At 36.9% G+C, this 18,190-nt stretch overlaps 1 protein-coding gene across 19 annotated transcripts in view; it reads right to left on the bottom strand.

Moving 5' to 3' along the window:
• Positions 1-5,518: 5,518 nt before the first annotated feature.
• The window catches only part of BPTF (bromodomain PHD finger transcription factor), a 92,809-nt gene continuing 80,137 nt past the window's right edge, over positions 5,519-18,190 (bottom strand). For 7 of the 19 annotated variants that reach the window (XM_038371328.2, XM_038371329.2, XM_038371333.2 and 4 more), the window contains 6 exons: positions 17,333-17,652; positions 13,527-13,700; positions 12,464-12,656; positions 11,255-11,339; positions 8,624-8,810; positions 5,519-6,447 (listed from right to left, as the gene is read on the bottom strand). In XM_038371328.2, coding sequence (XP_038227256.1) covers positions 6,411-6,447; positions 8,624-8,810; positions 11,255-11,339; positions 12,464-12,656; positions 13,527-13,700; positions 17,333-17,652 — 996 coding nt within the window. In that variant the 3' untranslated portion in view covers positions 5,519-6,410. Of the gene's footprint in view, positions 7,217-8,623; positions 8,811-11,254; positions 11,340-12,463; positions 12,657-13,526; positions 13,701-17,332; positions 17,653-18,190 lie in introns of all 19 variants that reach the window. The other 12 variants (XM_043497608.1, XM_038371331.2, XM_043497609.1 and 9 more) reach the window with 4 other exon arrangements.

The following is an 18,190-nucleotide window of genomic DNA, read 5'->3' as shown; positions in this document are numbered from 1 at the left end:
TCTATGTTGGACCTGATCTTTTACTTTTAGAGCCCTAGTGAAACTTAAATGTCAAAAAGATATTTGTCTAACCCTTTGTAGGAAATGCTGGTATTAAATATTCCTAAATAGCTCCCCCCCATGATCTCAAATCCAGCTTTTTAGCCTTTTTATCAGTTTGTTTTAATCAGCGCTACTCTTCGGGCAGAAACTTTAAAAAAAAAAAAAAGTTCAGGAAGAGACCCAGTAAAAAGATTCAATGCCTTTTCAAAAAAAGGCATCAACTTGCTTAGCTAGTCATGAAAAAGTTATTTTGAAACAGCTTGTGGGGGCCTAGTTCCCCTAACAGTGGGAAAACATAGCTGCCTTTTAGAATAGCAGTAAAATCTCTTGTTGTTGTCAAAATGTTATAAAAATAGTATCTTGCAGATGGGCTATGAAAGCTTCTCAACACTGATTTATCAGTCCAAAGTTTATATTAAGCCAGTGAAATTTCATTTACAATGGGGACCTGGCTAACCTACCTCACACCTGTGATATGTATCATCATTACAACATATGAAAAGACTGGAGCTTGCTTAAAAACATTTTAGAGAAGGCGCTTTGGTCAGTGTAAGAAGAAACCAAGCAGAGACTAACACTAGCACAGATAGTGGCCTGGGACCATGGGCACAGACAAATCCAATAGAAGCAGCTGGTAATTCGGCTTTTCAGAGAGTGATGTAGAAGTTAAAATTAATTCTAATATTTATTTTTTTTAAAAAAAAGCCAAACCTTTAAAACCAGATTGAAGGATATGGAGGCCCCAGCAAGCATCTTTTATTCCTTAGGCAAAGTTAGGGGTAAGTTAACCTAAGTTATGCTACTCTACCTGAATAATGTAGCTGGAGTTGACTTACCCCAGGTCGACTTACCCCGGTGTTTTCACTGCGCTGTCGAGGGGAGACGCTCTCTCATCACCTTACCTTACTCTTCTCTTCCAGTGGCATACCGGAGTTGACGGGAGAGCAATCTGCGGTCAATTTAGTGGGTCTTCACTAGACCTGCTAAATTGACCCCTGCTGCATTGATCCCCAGTAAGTGTAGACATGCCATTAGACAAAGATGAACTAAATCTGCCTCTCAGATATACGCAGCCAAACTTGTGTTCGCTTTAATGAGAGGCTGCATAGCCATGGTGGGAAGAAAGTCACAGAGGCAAATATCAATCTTGATTTCTGTATGAATCTGACCAGCCAGCCAGAATACATTCATTTTGTAGAGCTCTGTAGAGTTCATGTCTGGAACCATTGACTTTTGACTCTGCTGTAGATTTACACCATAATAATGAGGTACTTTTATTTATTTATTTTTTTAAAAGGCTGCTGAAGCAAGGGACTCTCAGCAAAATGGTACACCTAGGTCACTATGCATTATGGCAGGGTACACCAAAGGATTTAGCTAAAGAGGAAAAAGCATTGGAGATTGATTTTTTTTTCCACACTTTTACCAGGAGACTATTCAGAAACCAAAATGATAGGGGCAGGTAAGCAAGGTGACATTGATAGAGCAGCAAAAGTACCATCCCAGTATTGTTCTCATGTGATTTATTTTTTAACATGCAATAGACTTAAGAGCACTGACTGCAAACACTGCTGTTGCTTCTAAAACACTATATATTCTTGCTGTAAGTCAGCATTTGTTTGCATTGTCAACTGGGAGAGAGGTGAAGGGTTGGTTTACTGGGCTGTACACACTAGCTAGCTTTTAGAATCAGAACAGTTTTATCATATGATTGAAGTACCCGCAGAGATGCTTGCTGCCTGACAACCAGTAGCTTGCATCTATCTAAAAAAGTCACAGTGCCTCCTTACTGCTTTTATTATGGTACATTTCAGTGAGAACAGAGTTGAGCATGGAGAATGGCACATTTACAGTCGAGATGTCAGTTGAAATTTTCCCAAGAAAATTCTGAGGGGCTTTTACTTTGGTAGAATAAGACTGTTCCATCCTGGCAGCAACTCAATGCACTGGAGGAAGGGCTACATGAACGTCTTAAGTTTGGGTTCTCTATTTTCAACTGATATTTGAGCGTTGATCAATGATGCCCAGTTTTCCATTTATTCAGATTCAGCAATGCACACTTCCCCCACTACCTTCATCCATGACAGTGATCTGAAGCAGACACCTGGAGTAGAGAGTGAAGGGTAGCTCCATTGCCCTGGCTCATTTAATACTTGATCTCCCCACTTGAGACAAATAGGATATCAGTGGTGGTAATGGACAGTAGCTGGAGTAAGACCACTAGCTTAGGACAAACCAACAACTTTTGACCACCCCTAGATTTAAACCACTACTCTAGAATAATATTGCACCTGGAGAGTTAAGCCACTAAGGAAATAGATAAACCCTTTATTAGGAAAAGTTGAATTACCACAATGGCATTTTATTTGCGCCCAACTCCTTATTTGGTGTGTATCTATTTTTTCATTTGGCTACACAGAGACTAGGACATCAAGACGTTACTGAAAGAGGGAAAAGCAGCAAGATGCTTTATTTTTCCTTTCGTATCACAAAATCTTAACCACTTCACCTCTTCCAGAAGGAAGGTATTTATTGTATCATATAATAAGTTAAGAGGTAACAGTCCAATATGTTTCAGTGTCTATTACTTAAACATTTAACTATTCATTGTTTTCACTTTTTGGTAAACCCAAAATGCGTATGTGTTTAACTGGGGGTGTTTAAAAATATATGTAGATGTCACATACCGCAGACAGATGTTTATAGATCATTTGGATTGCTCTTCCAGACTCTCTTACTGAACAAGATCACACTATTTTAAAAGCTGTACCTGATTTAAAAAGAAAAAGAAAAAAAAAAGAGGCCATTATTTATAATACTTGCTTTACAAGCTCAAGTGGGGAGGTGGCAAAGTAACTTCTGAATTACAATAGATTACTAATGAAGGAGTGGAAAGAAAAAAGTGAGAATTTCTTTAAAGATCAAAACATTTCATATTCAATTACATTAGCAGTTTTCCAATAATTAACCAGTATGGGGCAGATTACTAAGCATATCAAAAATGTATTAAATGTACAGGAAAGTACATGTGCAATAGAAAACTAGTCTATAGTACAGCTAGCTTTTCATACTGAGTCAATTTTGCTTTACACGGATTTTAATGATTTCATCATTAAAAGACAGTTTACATTTCACTTTCAGGTTATTTTGTGTGGTGTTGGGATAGCAAATGGGTGCACATATCAGGCTACACATCTTTCTTCATTGAAGGGACACTGTCAAAACTTAGGTAGTAAGTTGTTACCTCAGGAAATGTCCCCCCAATTCTAAGAGTCCCTAAAAACCCATATTCCAACAAGCACCAGTGAAAAGGCCAATGCTACAAGTCAAGCAGCCTTAATAGGACATCAGCAACAATGCTAATGCAGAGACAGAAACAAGCAAATATAACCACATGAATTGCTAAACAGATAAAAGTTTAAACAAAAAGGACAAATCTGGCAGGGATTTTTATTTTCAAAACTTTTAGTATGTTTTATTAAAAACAATGAAAAGCAAAAAGATTTTAAAACTAACTAGATGACAGTGTCCCTTTAGAGTGTATATGCCCTTCAACATTTCTAACAAATTTTACAGGGTCTCTTACTTAAGAAGAAAGTTAACTCCTGGTGTTTTTTTCAGCAGGACAAACGAATATTTTGCAGCCAATCAACTGACACACTGAGCACATAAGACACTGCAGTCTCTCCAGTGATTTACCCAGATCTATTATGAACACATCTTTCTACAAAATTTTTTGAGGATTTAAAAGCTTTTGAACTAAATTCTACACAAGGACTAATTACATTCGGTCAGGTTTATCTGAGGACCTCTAATGACACAGCATAAAGAAAAACAAACCCCAACTTGGTTTAGTGTGTGTCATCAAAAACTCAAGTTAAAGCATAATTCAATAACTTTTGAATTTACATGGTAATAATACACAGAAACAGGACACTGGAGCAACATAGCAGGTCTCAAGTATTATGAATTCTCATGCTTTTAAGAACCAGTTTTAAGTATGATTTTTGAAATACATATTCAGGAATGATACTGGTATTGCAGATAAGGTAACTTTATCACTTTTAAAAAAAGAAAACCACAAAACTTTGGTAGCTGATAGAGCTAGAAAATGTCTCGACATGTTAGCTGGCAATAGAAAAACTGTTAAGATGTCAAGAAAGTGAAAGTGTCTACATGAGATTAACGTTTCCCTAGCAAGAGAATAATTTGTATTAAAAATTTCTAAGAAGTTATATAAAATTTGGCAATGCCAAGAGCTACATAATCAATCAATGTTTCATTAGAAACGCCACCAAATCAGATGTCAAACACATGACTTTATTTGTCTAGGATGAAATGTCCTATTATGTACAAAAAAAGTACTCTTCAGTTTGCCACAACTGTTAAAAACATAGCAATCTATTGGCTACAGGTAGGAAAGTTCTTTTCGCATTAAGTTTCAAATGACATCATATATATTTATATATGAATAAATAGTACAGAAATACTATGAAGTTGTGAAGAGATGCAGAATATTTTCAGAACTCATTGAGAATTTTCCTTCTGGCATCAAACACAATGCATACAATATGTAGCATTTCTTTTAAGAAGTCAAAGGACAACATAACCTAAATGTAACTACTCTTCTCATAATATTTTAAGAAGCATAAACTGATTTTGTTTTCACATTGAACAATTCATTTTTAGTTTTCACATATAGGTTAAATGACAATATCTGTACAAAAAATGTATGGGTTTTATTAGATAAAATTAACCCAGAAGAACGTGTACACCTGAGCATGTAATTGTAAGAAAACTGTGGTCAGTAGCAATGTCTTACTTCTAAGAAATTAATAGGAAAGGTTCTTGCATAGCAGGGTGAGGTTAAACCCAAGGGAAGCTTATCCATAAACCAGGTAAATCCCAGATCACTGTAGGACAAAGCTAATTGTGAATTAGTGCAAAATGGTTGTAGAGCTGCATAAACCAGCCTTGGCTGATTTACTGGAGGCAGTTAATGTGACAAAGTCACTTACATAAGCAATGTGCAAGTGATAGCTCAGAGAGAGAAGGAAAAAAAGTCTGCAAGTCACATCTTCCTCTGTTGGCTTCCATTTATCCCTCATGCTAGCTTTCCTTGTATAGGAAGAGACAAAACCACTGAGTGCCCTTCCGAGATAATTACAAACACGTGGTATATCATTCCTTGATGATATTCTGCCTTCTACTTTCTAATTCAGAAGTGGGCAATGAAATTTCTCAATACTGCCTTTATTATCTGATGCAGCAATTATGGCACCACAGTAGAATTGTTTTTTTAAAGGGACAGTAGTTGCTTAATGAAAAGAAAAACGCTTTCCTTTTCTTACCCTTTTCCTCCCCTACTACTTGGGATATTTCCAATTCCAAACAGAACCGCTCCCCTCCCCCACCAAAAAAACCCAAAACAAAAAAACTTTACGAACATATTAGCGCACATTCAAAGACACCTACATCTGTGGGGAGAAAAATTATCTCCATTTATTTTGTTTCATTATACATCCATGTTCTGAATTTTAATACAAAAAGAAAAAAAATTAGAATCTGACAAATGTTTACAAACAAGATACCTTCAAATAGATTTTACTCATTTCAGTCTGGTGCAGAGTAAATGACAAATTGTACTGTTATATTCAAGGCAACAGAGTCTGTAGTCAGTCTGTGACCATTTAGCCCAACTTTTATGCAAGCTTAATCTTTTTATCTACCATGAATGATAAACTCATTGTTGATTCCCAGTTTTTTTGTGTGTGCACATGTGTACATAGCAGCTCCTTTCATAGAAAGAAAAGACATCTAGAGGTCTTCTTGTACTTTTACCTACAGGAATCATGTTAAGATACAGAATGGATTATGCGTAACCAGGGCCGGATTTTATAAGAAAAAATAATTAGCTGACAAATGAGGGCAGCAATAAAAAAGCGTCTTTTTTTGCAACAATAAATAAATACAGTCAAAGTTTTCTGTGTGGACTTTGAAACCAGCTTCTTCACTGAAGAACAGACGTGGCATTTCCATGGAGTTAAACTTGACCCCATTTACTGTATCTTTTTTCTTACTTGCTTGCTCTCTCTCTCTCTCGCGCCAACAAAACAAAGGTTTCTCACTTCTGCCACAATAGTACAACAATTTGATCTTGACAAGAAAGTGGTGCTGCTGATTTTTATTCCTTTGTCCTTTGGACAAAATAAGCCAAGAATATAATTTGACTGCTGTGACCAATAAAAACACAGTTTACATCAAGTCTTGTCAGGATAACCTGACTAAAAACCATCTGGCTTCTTACTTAAAAAATTTTCAGACAACCAGATTCTTGCTGTGTGTGTGTTAGGTTAACACGCTGAACTCTAAGAAGCTGTAGACTGCAGTTTGTTGTTATGAGACCTGCAGAATACAGAAAAAAGTGAATTAAGCACCCTTTATTTTTGAGAACACTGTTTCTCTAAGAGGATGCCAAGGGTCAATCACTGGGAGGGGAATGCAGCCATGTTGTGTCTGTTCATCTTTGGAGACAACCACCATTTAAAACAAGCATCTCTGAACTTTACAGAAGTTTTCAGCTACAGCATTAAAAAAATTCCATTGTATACAAAACATGATGCTTCACTGGAATATCCAAAAATGCCCAAAATAAAATTTTACTAATCAAGGTACATAATAGTATTCTGTAATAGGGAAGGCATAAAGACAATTCATAAGTTATTACTTTTGGTAAAATATACAAAATATACCTAAGTTACATTGATTTGGGAAGTCTTTGGATAAATGTTCAAACATAAAAAACTGAATAGTAAAAGAAATTAATACCACATTTTTGCTAATCAAGAGTTCAGTGAATCCCCTTTCTAAAGTTCACAGTTTTATTAGTGAATGCAAATAATTAATTAAAATACATAGTTTCCAAGACTCAATTATTTGACTTTGTTTAAATACAGTATTCCAAGGAACAGACAGTTTCTTAATACATTTTTGTTTACCAACATGGCTGCTGGCAAATAATTGTTTCCATTTTAAAAAGAACACTTAATATTTGGACATTGATCTGGATTTTTTAAGGCAGTTTAATGTCATGGTACTGTACAATAAAAGAAAGAGTGACCCCAACATCCAGTTCTGATTCCAGTTAAAAAGGTCAGACTAAAGATATCACAATCTGCAAGAAAAGAAAGAACATGGATGGTGTAAATGAAGAAGCACAATAAATAAGATGCAGCAATGAAATTAGTGTGCAAACAATGAATGTCGGATAACCAAATATGACTGAATGAAAGAAGCATGAGCCAGTAATGGCCTGATAAAAGCAGATATCACAGAATTAAATTAAGAGGGTAAACACACAATTGCTTCAGTTGGCCACACTTGCACTTCCCCATAGTCCTGCTCTTGTCCCATTTGGAAAACTGGCAACTTCCACAAAGATGGATATAAGTGCAGCTTCCAACAGAGTTAATTGCAAACAGATTTAATCCTGAATTGATCTAAGCCTACCAGAATTCAAGCGTAATGGTCAAATTGACTACTCTACCAACTGACTGTACATAATCAGAATTCTGATTCAAGTTGAATTTAATGAAAGTAATATTTGTAATTAAGTCATAGGTGGTTTACTGTTGGGATACAAATCTGCAATGACATATGGAGAGTCCTATTACTATACTAGTGTTAAAGAGTAAGCTAGTCTCAACCTTAATTATAGCAGTACCACCACTCACAGCTCCCTGGTTTCATGTAAGTACGTACATGATACTATGCATTACACATAAGGACATATGGATTATAGCCTGAAACGTAGACGACAAGCTGTATAGTTCATGTTAAACAGACTGCATGTTAGTTTTACAAACAAAGTTCCCAGATGGAATATTCTATACCAGTCTTTTCCTGCAGAAAAGGAGTTTAAAGCTAAGTTTCTGCGTTTTTAAAAATAAAACTATTAGTCTGCAATTTAAATTTCTATTATTCAATTGGACATTTAATTGCTTAAAAATGAGCGTGAACAGGTTAACTAATACAAAACAACAAGAAAAGATGGAAGTTCATTAGGTCAGAGTAAGGAACTGTTTACTTTTGCATATATTTGAATTTTCCTTAGATTGTGAGCTCTCTGGAGTAAGGGAGCATCCTTCCTTTGTGTTAGGAAAGGACCTGGCACCAGTGGACTGTAAATAGCTAATAATGATATATACCTGTATTCAAAACAGAAGCCGGTCCCTTTGATTTGGTTTTCACATTAACTGAAAAGGTCTTATTTATTTTAATGTTCAGTTTCTTTATAATTATGATAATGCCTGTATTGATATGGAATTCATATTTTAAACAAAAATTATAAAAATATTTAAGTGGAATAAGGTTCAGGCCCTAAATTTGACAAAAATCAACAGCTGGAATGTATTGACTCTAGATTCTTCCCTTCCAAATCTAGCTGTAATGGCATGTGTGTGGGAAGAGGCAGGCCTTTATATGAGTGTAGTAAGATAAGCTTAGGGTAGCAGGAAGATTTTCTAACACAAACTCAGGTTACAGTCAAATGATTATCAGTATGGGGAACACTTTGCCTTACCTGCTTGCCTTGAATCCTTTTAGCTTCTGTACAAAGAATGATTCAAGAACTTCTGCACATTGGTAAAAAGGGGAGTCACTTGGATTGTAGTAACGACAGTTATCAAAAATTTTGGTCATATCTGCCACAAACTCTGTCACCTTTTTGTAGTAACGTTTCAGGATTCTTTCTTCCATGGTAGCAAGGTCTTAAAAGAAAACAAACGAACAAACCAACCCACACCTGTTATTTAAAATGAGACATCTTTAGTCTCCCAGACAGAAGTTACAACATTTGATGATATAAAGTAACAAAAGCACAACTGGCTTGGCTACATTTTCTGCAGTGTTGCTGGTGACATGATGCCAGCTGAGGGGGTCTCATTTAGAATTTGTGCTTCCTCCCATGTCACATGAATTTATTATATGTAATTTACACATTTTTTAGTTACAGCAACTCAAGTTTTTGAAACCTCCATTAGAGCTATTATTTACTCCTTACGAAGAAAGGACACTGCCACTAAGGAAAACAAAAAAAATACAAATAGAATCAGAATTCCCTATTTTTTAATACCGTCATCAATCAATGCATAATAAATACATTTGATTTGCAGTTCATCTGCTTCTGCTGATTACTCCCTATTTGAATTCATAACTTTTTTAGGGACATCCATTAATTGCCATTGAGATGCACACATTACCACACAGAGGGCAGAATGCCTTTAAGGGCTTTTAGACCGCAAACTGATAACTCGAACGCTGCAGCTAATCAGTTCTGAAATTTCAGGGAATGTCCTAGGCATCCATAATCAAAAGAGGGGAAAATGGGGGACACATGAAGTCCCTGCCAATGCCAGCTATTCAACTGTCTATCCAACAACTGGTTGATGGCACTCATTAATAGCTTTCAGCATAACAATACTGCAGCTCATCACTGCTCAACTTCCCCAGAGAGTTTAATATGTTGATATCCTGAATCACTTATCTCCCAGACAGAAAGAATAATAATTGTGGCAAGGAATAAGGGCACGCACACAGGCATCTAGGGAATGGGGGAGGGGCACACAGAGTTCCTGCCATGGAGGAAGGGGAAATGGGCATGCAGCCAGAGCCAGTGGTGAGGCAGGGAGAATGGAAACCCTACTATAGGAGTATGGGGGGCCACACAAAATCCATGATGGTGGGGAACTTGGGGAGAGTTGCAGGGAATGCTAGAAATAGAGGGGGATGGGAGAGTGACACACAAAGTTTTTTGGGGGCAGGGGAATGAAAGAATGCAAGAAGCTCCTGGTATGTGCAATAAGCTCGGCCTACACAAGTTAAAGTGTGTGACTCCCTAGTTAAAAACAAAGGGACAAGCATTGAATATAAACAAAATGGTCTCTAAATTTAAATTAACAACTGTCCCTCTTAACTTGGTTGAGAAAATGAACAAAGGATTCACCTGCCTTAAAAAAATTCCTTCTAAGTGCTTATTTTTTAATCCCACCAAGTGTCAAAACATTTGCAAACATGGACATCCTTTGATGTGGTTTACTCATCCATAATAGGTGGTCTTCCTCCCAGTTACAGTGACATTGTGCTAAGTGTAACCTGATATATTGCAAATTCAACAATGTTATCACTTGGCCTTTCTGAGATAGTTTTACCCACAAGAGAAGATCAGCGTTTTGTAAAAAATACAGCCAGATCTTTTCTGTGAAACTTGAGGAAATTTAGGTGGCCAAATTCCAATTTTTCCCCTCACACACCAGAATTAGCACCCTTATTTTTGTGAAAAGTACAAAATGGTCAAGTTGTGTGTGACATCCAGAAGTCAGAAACTCCAGCAGCAAGCACATTGACTGCTAAGACTATGTAGGGACTCTGGTTCGATACTGACTTTGAAGGAAGAGGATCACAAACATTTGCAACAATGTCCTGCAGCAGCTGGATTTTCCTTAGAGATCTTACATCCAAGTCCTGATGCAGCCCACCACTGGGCTTTGCCCTTGAGATTTAGTAAGATCACAGCACAACATAGTATGGCTGCAGATTATTATACAGCTACAGTATCTGCCCCAACATGATTTTCTTCCTTTTCAATACAGCTTTCAGTTTAATCAAAATTTTCTTGTACAACAGCAAAGAAAATGAGATTGCTTTTATATCTTTCCATCCTATATTACATAAATCATTAGGCAACTACATCATCAATTTACTAAAGTCTTTTTTCTTAATCACAAGAGCACATATTTCTACTTCTCTCACTGGGAGATGCTGAGTGTGGGGAGAGAAGAAAGGATATGGTGCAGTGGTACAACTCGCTCTGTTTGAAAGTGACCACAGAAGCACAGAAAGATCAGAAAAAAATAAGTTTGTACGTTTGATAACCCAATTGGGACTTTATTTGTATGTTAGGAAGGATGGACTTTGGTTAAGGAACAGGACTGAGAGTCAGTATATAGGGTTCTATTTTAGCTCGGTCACAGACTTACGTGCTGATAAGCAAGTCACCATCTCTGTCTCGTTTTAGTCACCTCACTAATGAGGATATATTGATAAAGCACCCAAAGATCCTCGGATATAACTATTCGATATATGTACATTTAAATCTATATTAACTAACAATTACCACTCGGCCAATCATGCTATTAACTGGAAATACACTTACCCATAGGCTCTTTGATAACACCATAATAATCTGGTGCATCATTGGGATCTACTGGTTCTAGGAATGGCCATGCCATCTTGTGAGCCTATCAGGAAAATGAGGCATAATCAGTTTCAGAAGAAAACATTACAAATATGTTTAAATTAACTAGGGCTTGATAGCGGTTTAATTAATTATATATTGCTAGAGATTTGCATCCGATTCTAATTTCGGCAACAACTAAAGTGTTATTTGCTGATCTTGCTCTAGTCCCAGCAGATGATTGTCCATATCCTAAAAAGGTGTAATCTGGCATGATGAGCAATTTGTCCTCATGAGGAGAGAGGAATACTGGAATCAAGAGACTGCACATAGCCAGTATTCCTGAAGAAGCTTCCTTTCAAGTCAGTGGGAACTGAAGGGGCTGCACACCTCACAGAGTTGGGCCGTTAGAGTTTTTCACTCTCATTAAATCTAAAATTAACTTGTCACCAAAAATGTCCATTAAAACCGCTCAAATCAAACAAATATTTTGCTGTACATTATATATTGCATTAGCTCCTATTAACACATGGGATTATTTCTAGTTGATGGCAATTTAAATGTCCCTTTTCAGCCATTAGGGATGATATTTACACTAACAAAAATGTTGTTATAACTGGGCCAGAGGCTTTTCATTTTTCTTAGCAACACCCAGTCATTTGCATGCTGAAATCAATCTTCTGGAGGCGATCTTGTATTAAAGAAAATGTTAAAATTTTTTTTAATCTTTAAAAAAAAGTCAGCCTTGCAGTTTAGCTGAAGCGTATACAAATTCAAACTGGAAATCATACAGGCTAGCCAGAGAACACAACTTATTTTATGTTGAAAACTTCCATTTCCGACCCAAAACACAACTGCTCTTCCCTTTATATTCTGATGAAATCTGCTTCCTTCATGCTCAACAGAGGTATCCACATTCATTAAAAAAACAAAATACCCCAGAACCTGGAGGCAGTGATTTTCTTCCAGGCTACCATCAACGTTATTCAATGTGACAATGCGCTTGAGAAAGCTGTGGACAACATACTCTCATCCCTCACAGAAAAGGAAGCTTATTACATCTCTTAACAAAATCACGATGTCTAACAATCAGATAAGCGGAGATCCAAGGTTACTCCCCAAAAAAGACCTTTTGGATGAACCTCTACTGTACCTGTATTTTCCACTCTAAGTATGGTTTATCCTCACCTGTAAGGAACGTAGTACTCTTCGTAATCCCTCGTAATCTTTATCAGTCAGTGGACTGAGTACTGTCATGGCATCTTCTGTAGACTGACACTGTGGACAGACATACTCATCAATGAGATCTGCCTCACTCTGCAAAATACCAACACAGCGCCCGTGATACCAGTTCTGACATCGGTCACAGCCAATGTAAAATCTGCAAGATTTGAAAGAAAAATATCAGTAACATTATCCTTTACATTTAAAGCAAAAGATTTTTTTAAAGCTCAGTTTTAACAATTTGCACCTCAGTAGTTGTTCTGCATGATATAAAACAATTATATATTTAAACTTGTGACATTTCAGTTTTACATATGCTAATTAAACCATGCATGCTAATTTAATATTTACCAACTAAATTACCTGACAATTTTACTTCATAATTATCAGGAGTGCCTAAAATTAGAGAATTAATTTCAAGGAAACAAGGTTTCAAAAGTTCTTTATCAGTTTTAAAGCTGAAAGTAACAGTGTAATGCCAGAAGTCTCACTCGACCAGTGATTCAAGGAACATTTTACACATGTAAAATAGGACTACATTCTAGGGCTCCCATTTCACCCTGTTCAAACGTTTTTCATATGGAAACCAGAGTCTTGTGGTTGAATATAGAAGGGGTATTCTGGTGACAAAAAGCCTTATAAACGTAAAGATACCACCCAAATATCCAATACTCCAAGTAATTTTTCTAATCTAAATTGAACAAGAGACTAATATCAAGCACAAAAAATCCTAACTAATATTCAATTTTGTTTTAATCTTTCTAGCTCTTCCTTGTTAAAATTAATCCCAATGTAAAATTCTTGGTCTTATTTAAAACATTGAGGCCACCTTAAGAACTTTACTTTTCCTATATATCCAAAATATTCACTTGAAAACAACATTTGGGAGAGAAATATTGAAAAGGAATTTGTAATACCAGGGGATACAATATATGCAGAATATTTTTTTCTTTTTAAGGAAAAAGTAACCAAAGTCAGAGCAGTTTGCTCCCTAAATATTAAATAAGAGGTTCTTATCAGAACTCACTGTGACTCATCATAAGGTGTTCTGCAGATACAGTACAATTCCTCACTGCTGCCCTCTTGTGCCCGTTTACAATCATTACAGATGTACACATCCATTTTCTTAGCCTCCTTTTCTGTGATGCCAACACATTCTCCATGATACCAGTTAGTACAAAGATCACAGCCAATATAGAACCTAAAAGTGTTCACAATGAAAATGACAATGTAATTGTCATTTCAAATGGCATGGCACTTTTCCCTGCATTTTTGTTTCTGATGCACTTTCTTGCTAGCCTGCTTTCTGCAATTTTCTGACTCAGTCTCCCTGTCCTCTACCATTCTATCCTTGCAAGGCCTACATCTGACACTGCAGCTGCACTGTAAATGAGGTCACTTGGGTCAATCTTGATATAGACAGTTTAGTAAATGTGGGTCAACCAATATCTACAAGATTTTGAAAAAACTGGACTGAAAATGTGTATCTCCAACATGAATGCATATGTGAAAAACTGTAAAAGGCACAAAAAGACATGGCCAAAGAAAAAAAGATTTACATTTTCAAAACTGTAGTTCAGAAGCCAGTTAAGTATCAAGGCAATTTCTTGAGATTTGAAAATGTAGGTCTCAGTTAATTTTAAAAACAAAGCAAAGCACAAACATCAACTAGAAGTTACAAGTACACTACAAAGGAACATGCATACCAGCCATGTGTAGAATACATATTGGTATAACATGATGTGAAGGAAAACTGTAGGAATGTGTGTTGTAATTTTAAATGTTCTATGTGGGATCCTGAAAACAGAGGAATTCAACTAATCAGAATTACAACAAACTGGAACACAGACCATTCTTTGGAGAATATAGGTCTATTCTCAAACAACACTATTGGACAGAACCAGATATGGTATGATACGAAGTGAAGGAGAATTGGGTAAGGTACAAAAACAATTTAATTCCATACAGAATCATGTGAATAATGGACCCTGCACAGAATGGTGTGATAAACTAGTAAATTATTATGCAAGGATGTTTGACAGTATTTTGGATATGGATACCCCAAATGTACCTATGACTAGCAGAATCAACCATGGGGACAAGATATCAGGCACTCAGTCTCCCTCCCTCTCTCTCTCTCTGACTGAGCTAAAGCTAGCTGACTCCAGATTTTCAGGCTTTCTAGAGTTTAGTGAAAACCTTACCATTTATCACCTGTTATTCTGCTACCTACAGAACCAATCACTGGGCAGGCATGACAAAGAGGAACTGGCTATACGAGGGTGGCTCGCAATATGTGTCACACCAAACAAACAAACAAACGAACATCTCTAATTTCTACCAAACTTTTGCACTAGAAGTCTTGGAATGTGCACCCAGACTTCCCATCAAATCACACCTCACCTAGACCATTTTTGCTAATTTGGGGAATGCTTCCCCTCCTATGGGTGCCTCCAAAATTCTCTTAGCAGCTCAATATCTGCCACATTCAACCTATTTTTTTCCATTGCTTCTTATTTCCTATCAGTCAAATCTTAACAATCTAATGAAATCATCTTTCTGCCAAGAAGGGCTAGATGTAGCTCTCTCTCTACAGTGAATCAACACCAATTCAATCTAGCACAAGGTATTTCTTCTGCCTTCTCCCCCAACACTGTAAGGGCAGATAGCACTGTGGAGATGGTGCTGCCAGCTCCTGCTGGCCTGGAAGCAAATTCAGGACCAGAACTTGGATCCTTTGCCTCACAAATTGTTTTATTTTTATATTTCCCACTTATCGGTTAAATCTAGACAGATACCCTGACTAACCCATAGCCTGTATCTGGAATACAATATACGAGTGAATCCCTAACATGTTTCAATGTCATTAAATGAAAAGATAAACATGAAAGACCTACAGTAAAATAATATAAATGACTTAAGCAAAGAATGATCTTAGTGAATCTAGTGTATTGTAACAAATGTATAGGGTACCTCATCTCATATTAAAGGTTGCCTCTTAGGAGCAGTTCAGGCTACAAAACTGAAAGCTGCACTTCTATCCTGACCTGCAAATGAGGCACCAGCACAAAAAACATATCTGATAACCATACACATTTATTAAAAAACACTAAATTACATAAGAAAACAAAGTTTTCAAAAGTAATTAACTTCTTCACAATCAAGTGGTGAAATAATTAAGCTCAACAGCATAGCCACCATATATTAAAAAACTGTGAGATTCAGAACTTATGAGCAGAGAGGTTGAACTGGATCACAGTAGGCTAAGGCATTAACATTCCATTTTTGTGAAATCTTATTTCCTACTTAGATAAAGGTTGTCTCTGTTCACTATGCTAGAATGTGCTGTCATCATGCATTATCTATGGCTCAATCCAATGCCCATTGAAATCAATGGAAAGATTATTGACTTGAACAGGCATCAGATCAAATCCATGTATTTGTTTAATTTACTTTATTTTTGTGATAAAGCTTCCACTGCTTATAAGAGACTGAACCAGTTTGACTGGTCTGTGCTGAATATATTATAATAAAATGAGGACAGGGCATCCTACTAAGTTTTACTGAGTGACAAAAATCCTAATATAGCACTTACTCTTCCCCACCCCACCAATGCCCATTTAAAGTGGTATTTAGCACTTACAAATAGTGGCAGATTGGCAGCCTGGAATGGAAGTACACTATTCATAGAATGACTGTAGCACAGGGAGCAGTCTAAGCTTCCCAACATTGACATGATGGTATAGTGACCGGAGTTATACAAATATCCAAGAGACAGAAATGAAGCCCCTCAGTTGTGACTTGGAGGGACCACTCCTGGGGTGACAGACTAGTTCAGTCTCCACGGCTCATTTTAATTCTCGGCATTTCTACTGAAACCCCAAACAAAGCTGCTAATTAGCGCTTTTGGAGTGAGTGATTTTTGTCAAGTGGAAAACCTGGAACACTACCACCAACTGATTTCTCAGATGCCACCGCACAGCTATCAGACAGTAACATTTGATCATTACTGACTTGAGCGGAATTAGAACCAGCGAACTAGAGGCGATCCAGTCCACTCAGTCATCCAGTCCACCATTTATTAATTTCTCCATAAACAATTCCTTCTATAAAACAATTTCCCTTTCAGCGGGAAACATAGCATTCTTCTTTTTCTCTTCATAGTTAGTTTCTAAACCATTTATTGGGGAACTGCCATTTTCATTTTGTCAAATGCTTAAAACTTCAAAAACGTACTAGTGTCTGGTAGAAAAGTATGGGGTTTTTTTGCTTGGTTTGCATTTCTTAATGCAACTCAGTAACAGTCTGGTGTGGGTAGGCAATATATTAAGAAATGAAAAGAGAAAATACATCTACTGGAAACTGCTTAAAACCTTGTCCAAAACGAACTGCAGCCTAATAGGTTAGTATCTCTAGTTAACTACTTAATTACAAAAAAAATCTTATTTATGGGGAGACGGTACCAAACCTATCACTAGAGAACACCAACCAGCTTGGTCACAAGAAGGAACACAAGTATATAATCACTTGCTCCCAAAGCAGAGGCGAACAGGCAAAACAAAGAACAGAGCGAAATAAAGAGTATGTGCATGTGAAACAGAAAGATCATACAATGGAAACATGCAAACAGGTAAAAAAAATTAACTCACAATAATTACTAGATTTGTAATTGCTCGTGTAATCCAGACACTACTTATTATTTCATAGTCCATGCTCATTGCAATATCGGCTGATTTTCTACCCCCATCTCTAATCACTATCTCAGACTAATAGCTAAATGCTAAAGCTGAACCAAACAATGCACAGAACAAGCATGCTGCATTCACCACTCACTTGGATTCATCATAAGGTGTTTTACAGATGCAATAAAGCTTTGTGTCCTTCTTGGTTTCCTTTGAGGTAGTAGAAATCATTTTCTTTTTCTTGGACTTGGAAGCTGAAGAATCTTTCTCCTCCTCTCGTTTTCTCTTCTGGGAAGATACTGGCGCTGGGACCGTGGTGGCAGATGGGACGCTGGTGGTGTGCTGTGATGGTGGCGGAGGTGGCGGCGGTGGCGGCGGCGGCGTTGCGGCCGCGGCAGCGGCTGCAGCAGCAGCTGCCTGAGCTTTTTCTTTTTCTTTCTTAATTTTAGTCAAGTCTTTCTTTAGCTCTTCCTGAAGCACATTTAAAAAAAAGGCAAAAAAAAAAACAAAAACGACACCTGAGGAGGACATTCTAGAATAGGATCAGAATCCAGGCTCAAATCTTTCTCCGGTTAAAAAAAGAAAAAAGACAAACCATTTAAATAATTTACTCATTCAGCTACAAATTCCAAGATTAATGTAAATCAGCCCCTGGGCTCCTTTAAGATTCAATGTTTTAAGTCTGATGATAAGCACTGGGAAGGTGACCCCATGTCTAATCCTAAGGCAAAAAAAAGAGGGAGGAATTTCAGGGTTCTGTCAAGAACATGGAGCACACATGCTTGCTAATAAAAATGGTGATCAGGCATAAAAAGCTGAATTAAGGATGGAGTCAGTCTTTACTGTTAACAATCACCTAGCTCTGCGTACCTTTAACAATAATAAATAAAATTTAATATGATTCTTATAGTATCTGTGGCATTCAGAATTGACATATCCACAGAACCTTTAATATATTAATGAAGTCCCACCACTGGTAACTCTGTACTGTTATGCGAGAAACCTGTTC

The sequence above is a fragment of the Dermochelys coriacea genome, chromosome 14 (assembly GCF_009764565.3).
Source record: "Dermochelys coriacea isolate rDerCor1 chromosome 14, rDerCor1.pri.v4, whole genome shotgun sequence".
Lineage (NCBI taxonomy): Eukaryota > Metazoa > Chordata > Testudines > Dermochelyidae > Dermochelys > Dermochelys coriacea.
Note: the sequence above shows the minus strand (reverse complement) of the source record. Positions and strands in the feature narration are given on the sequence as shown.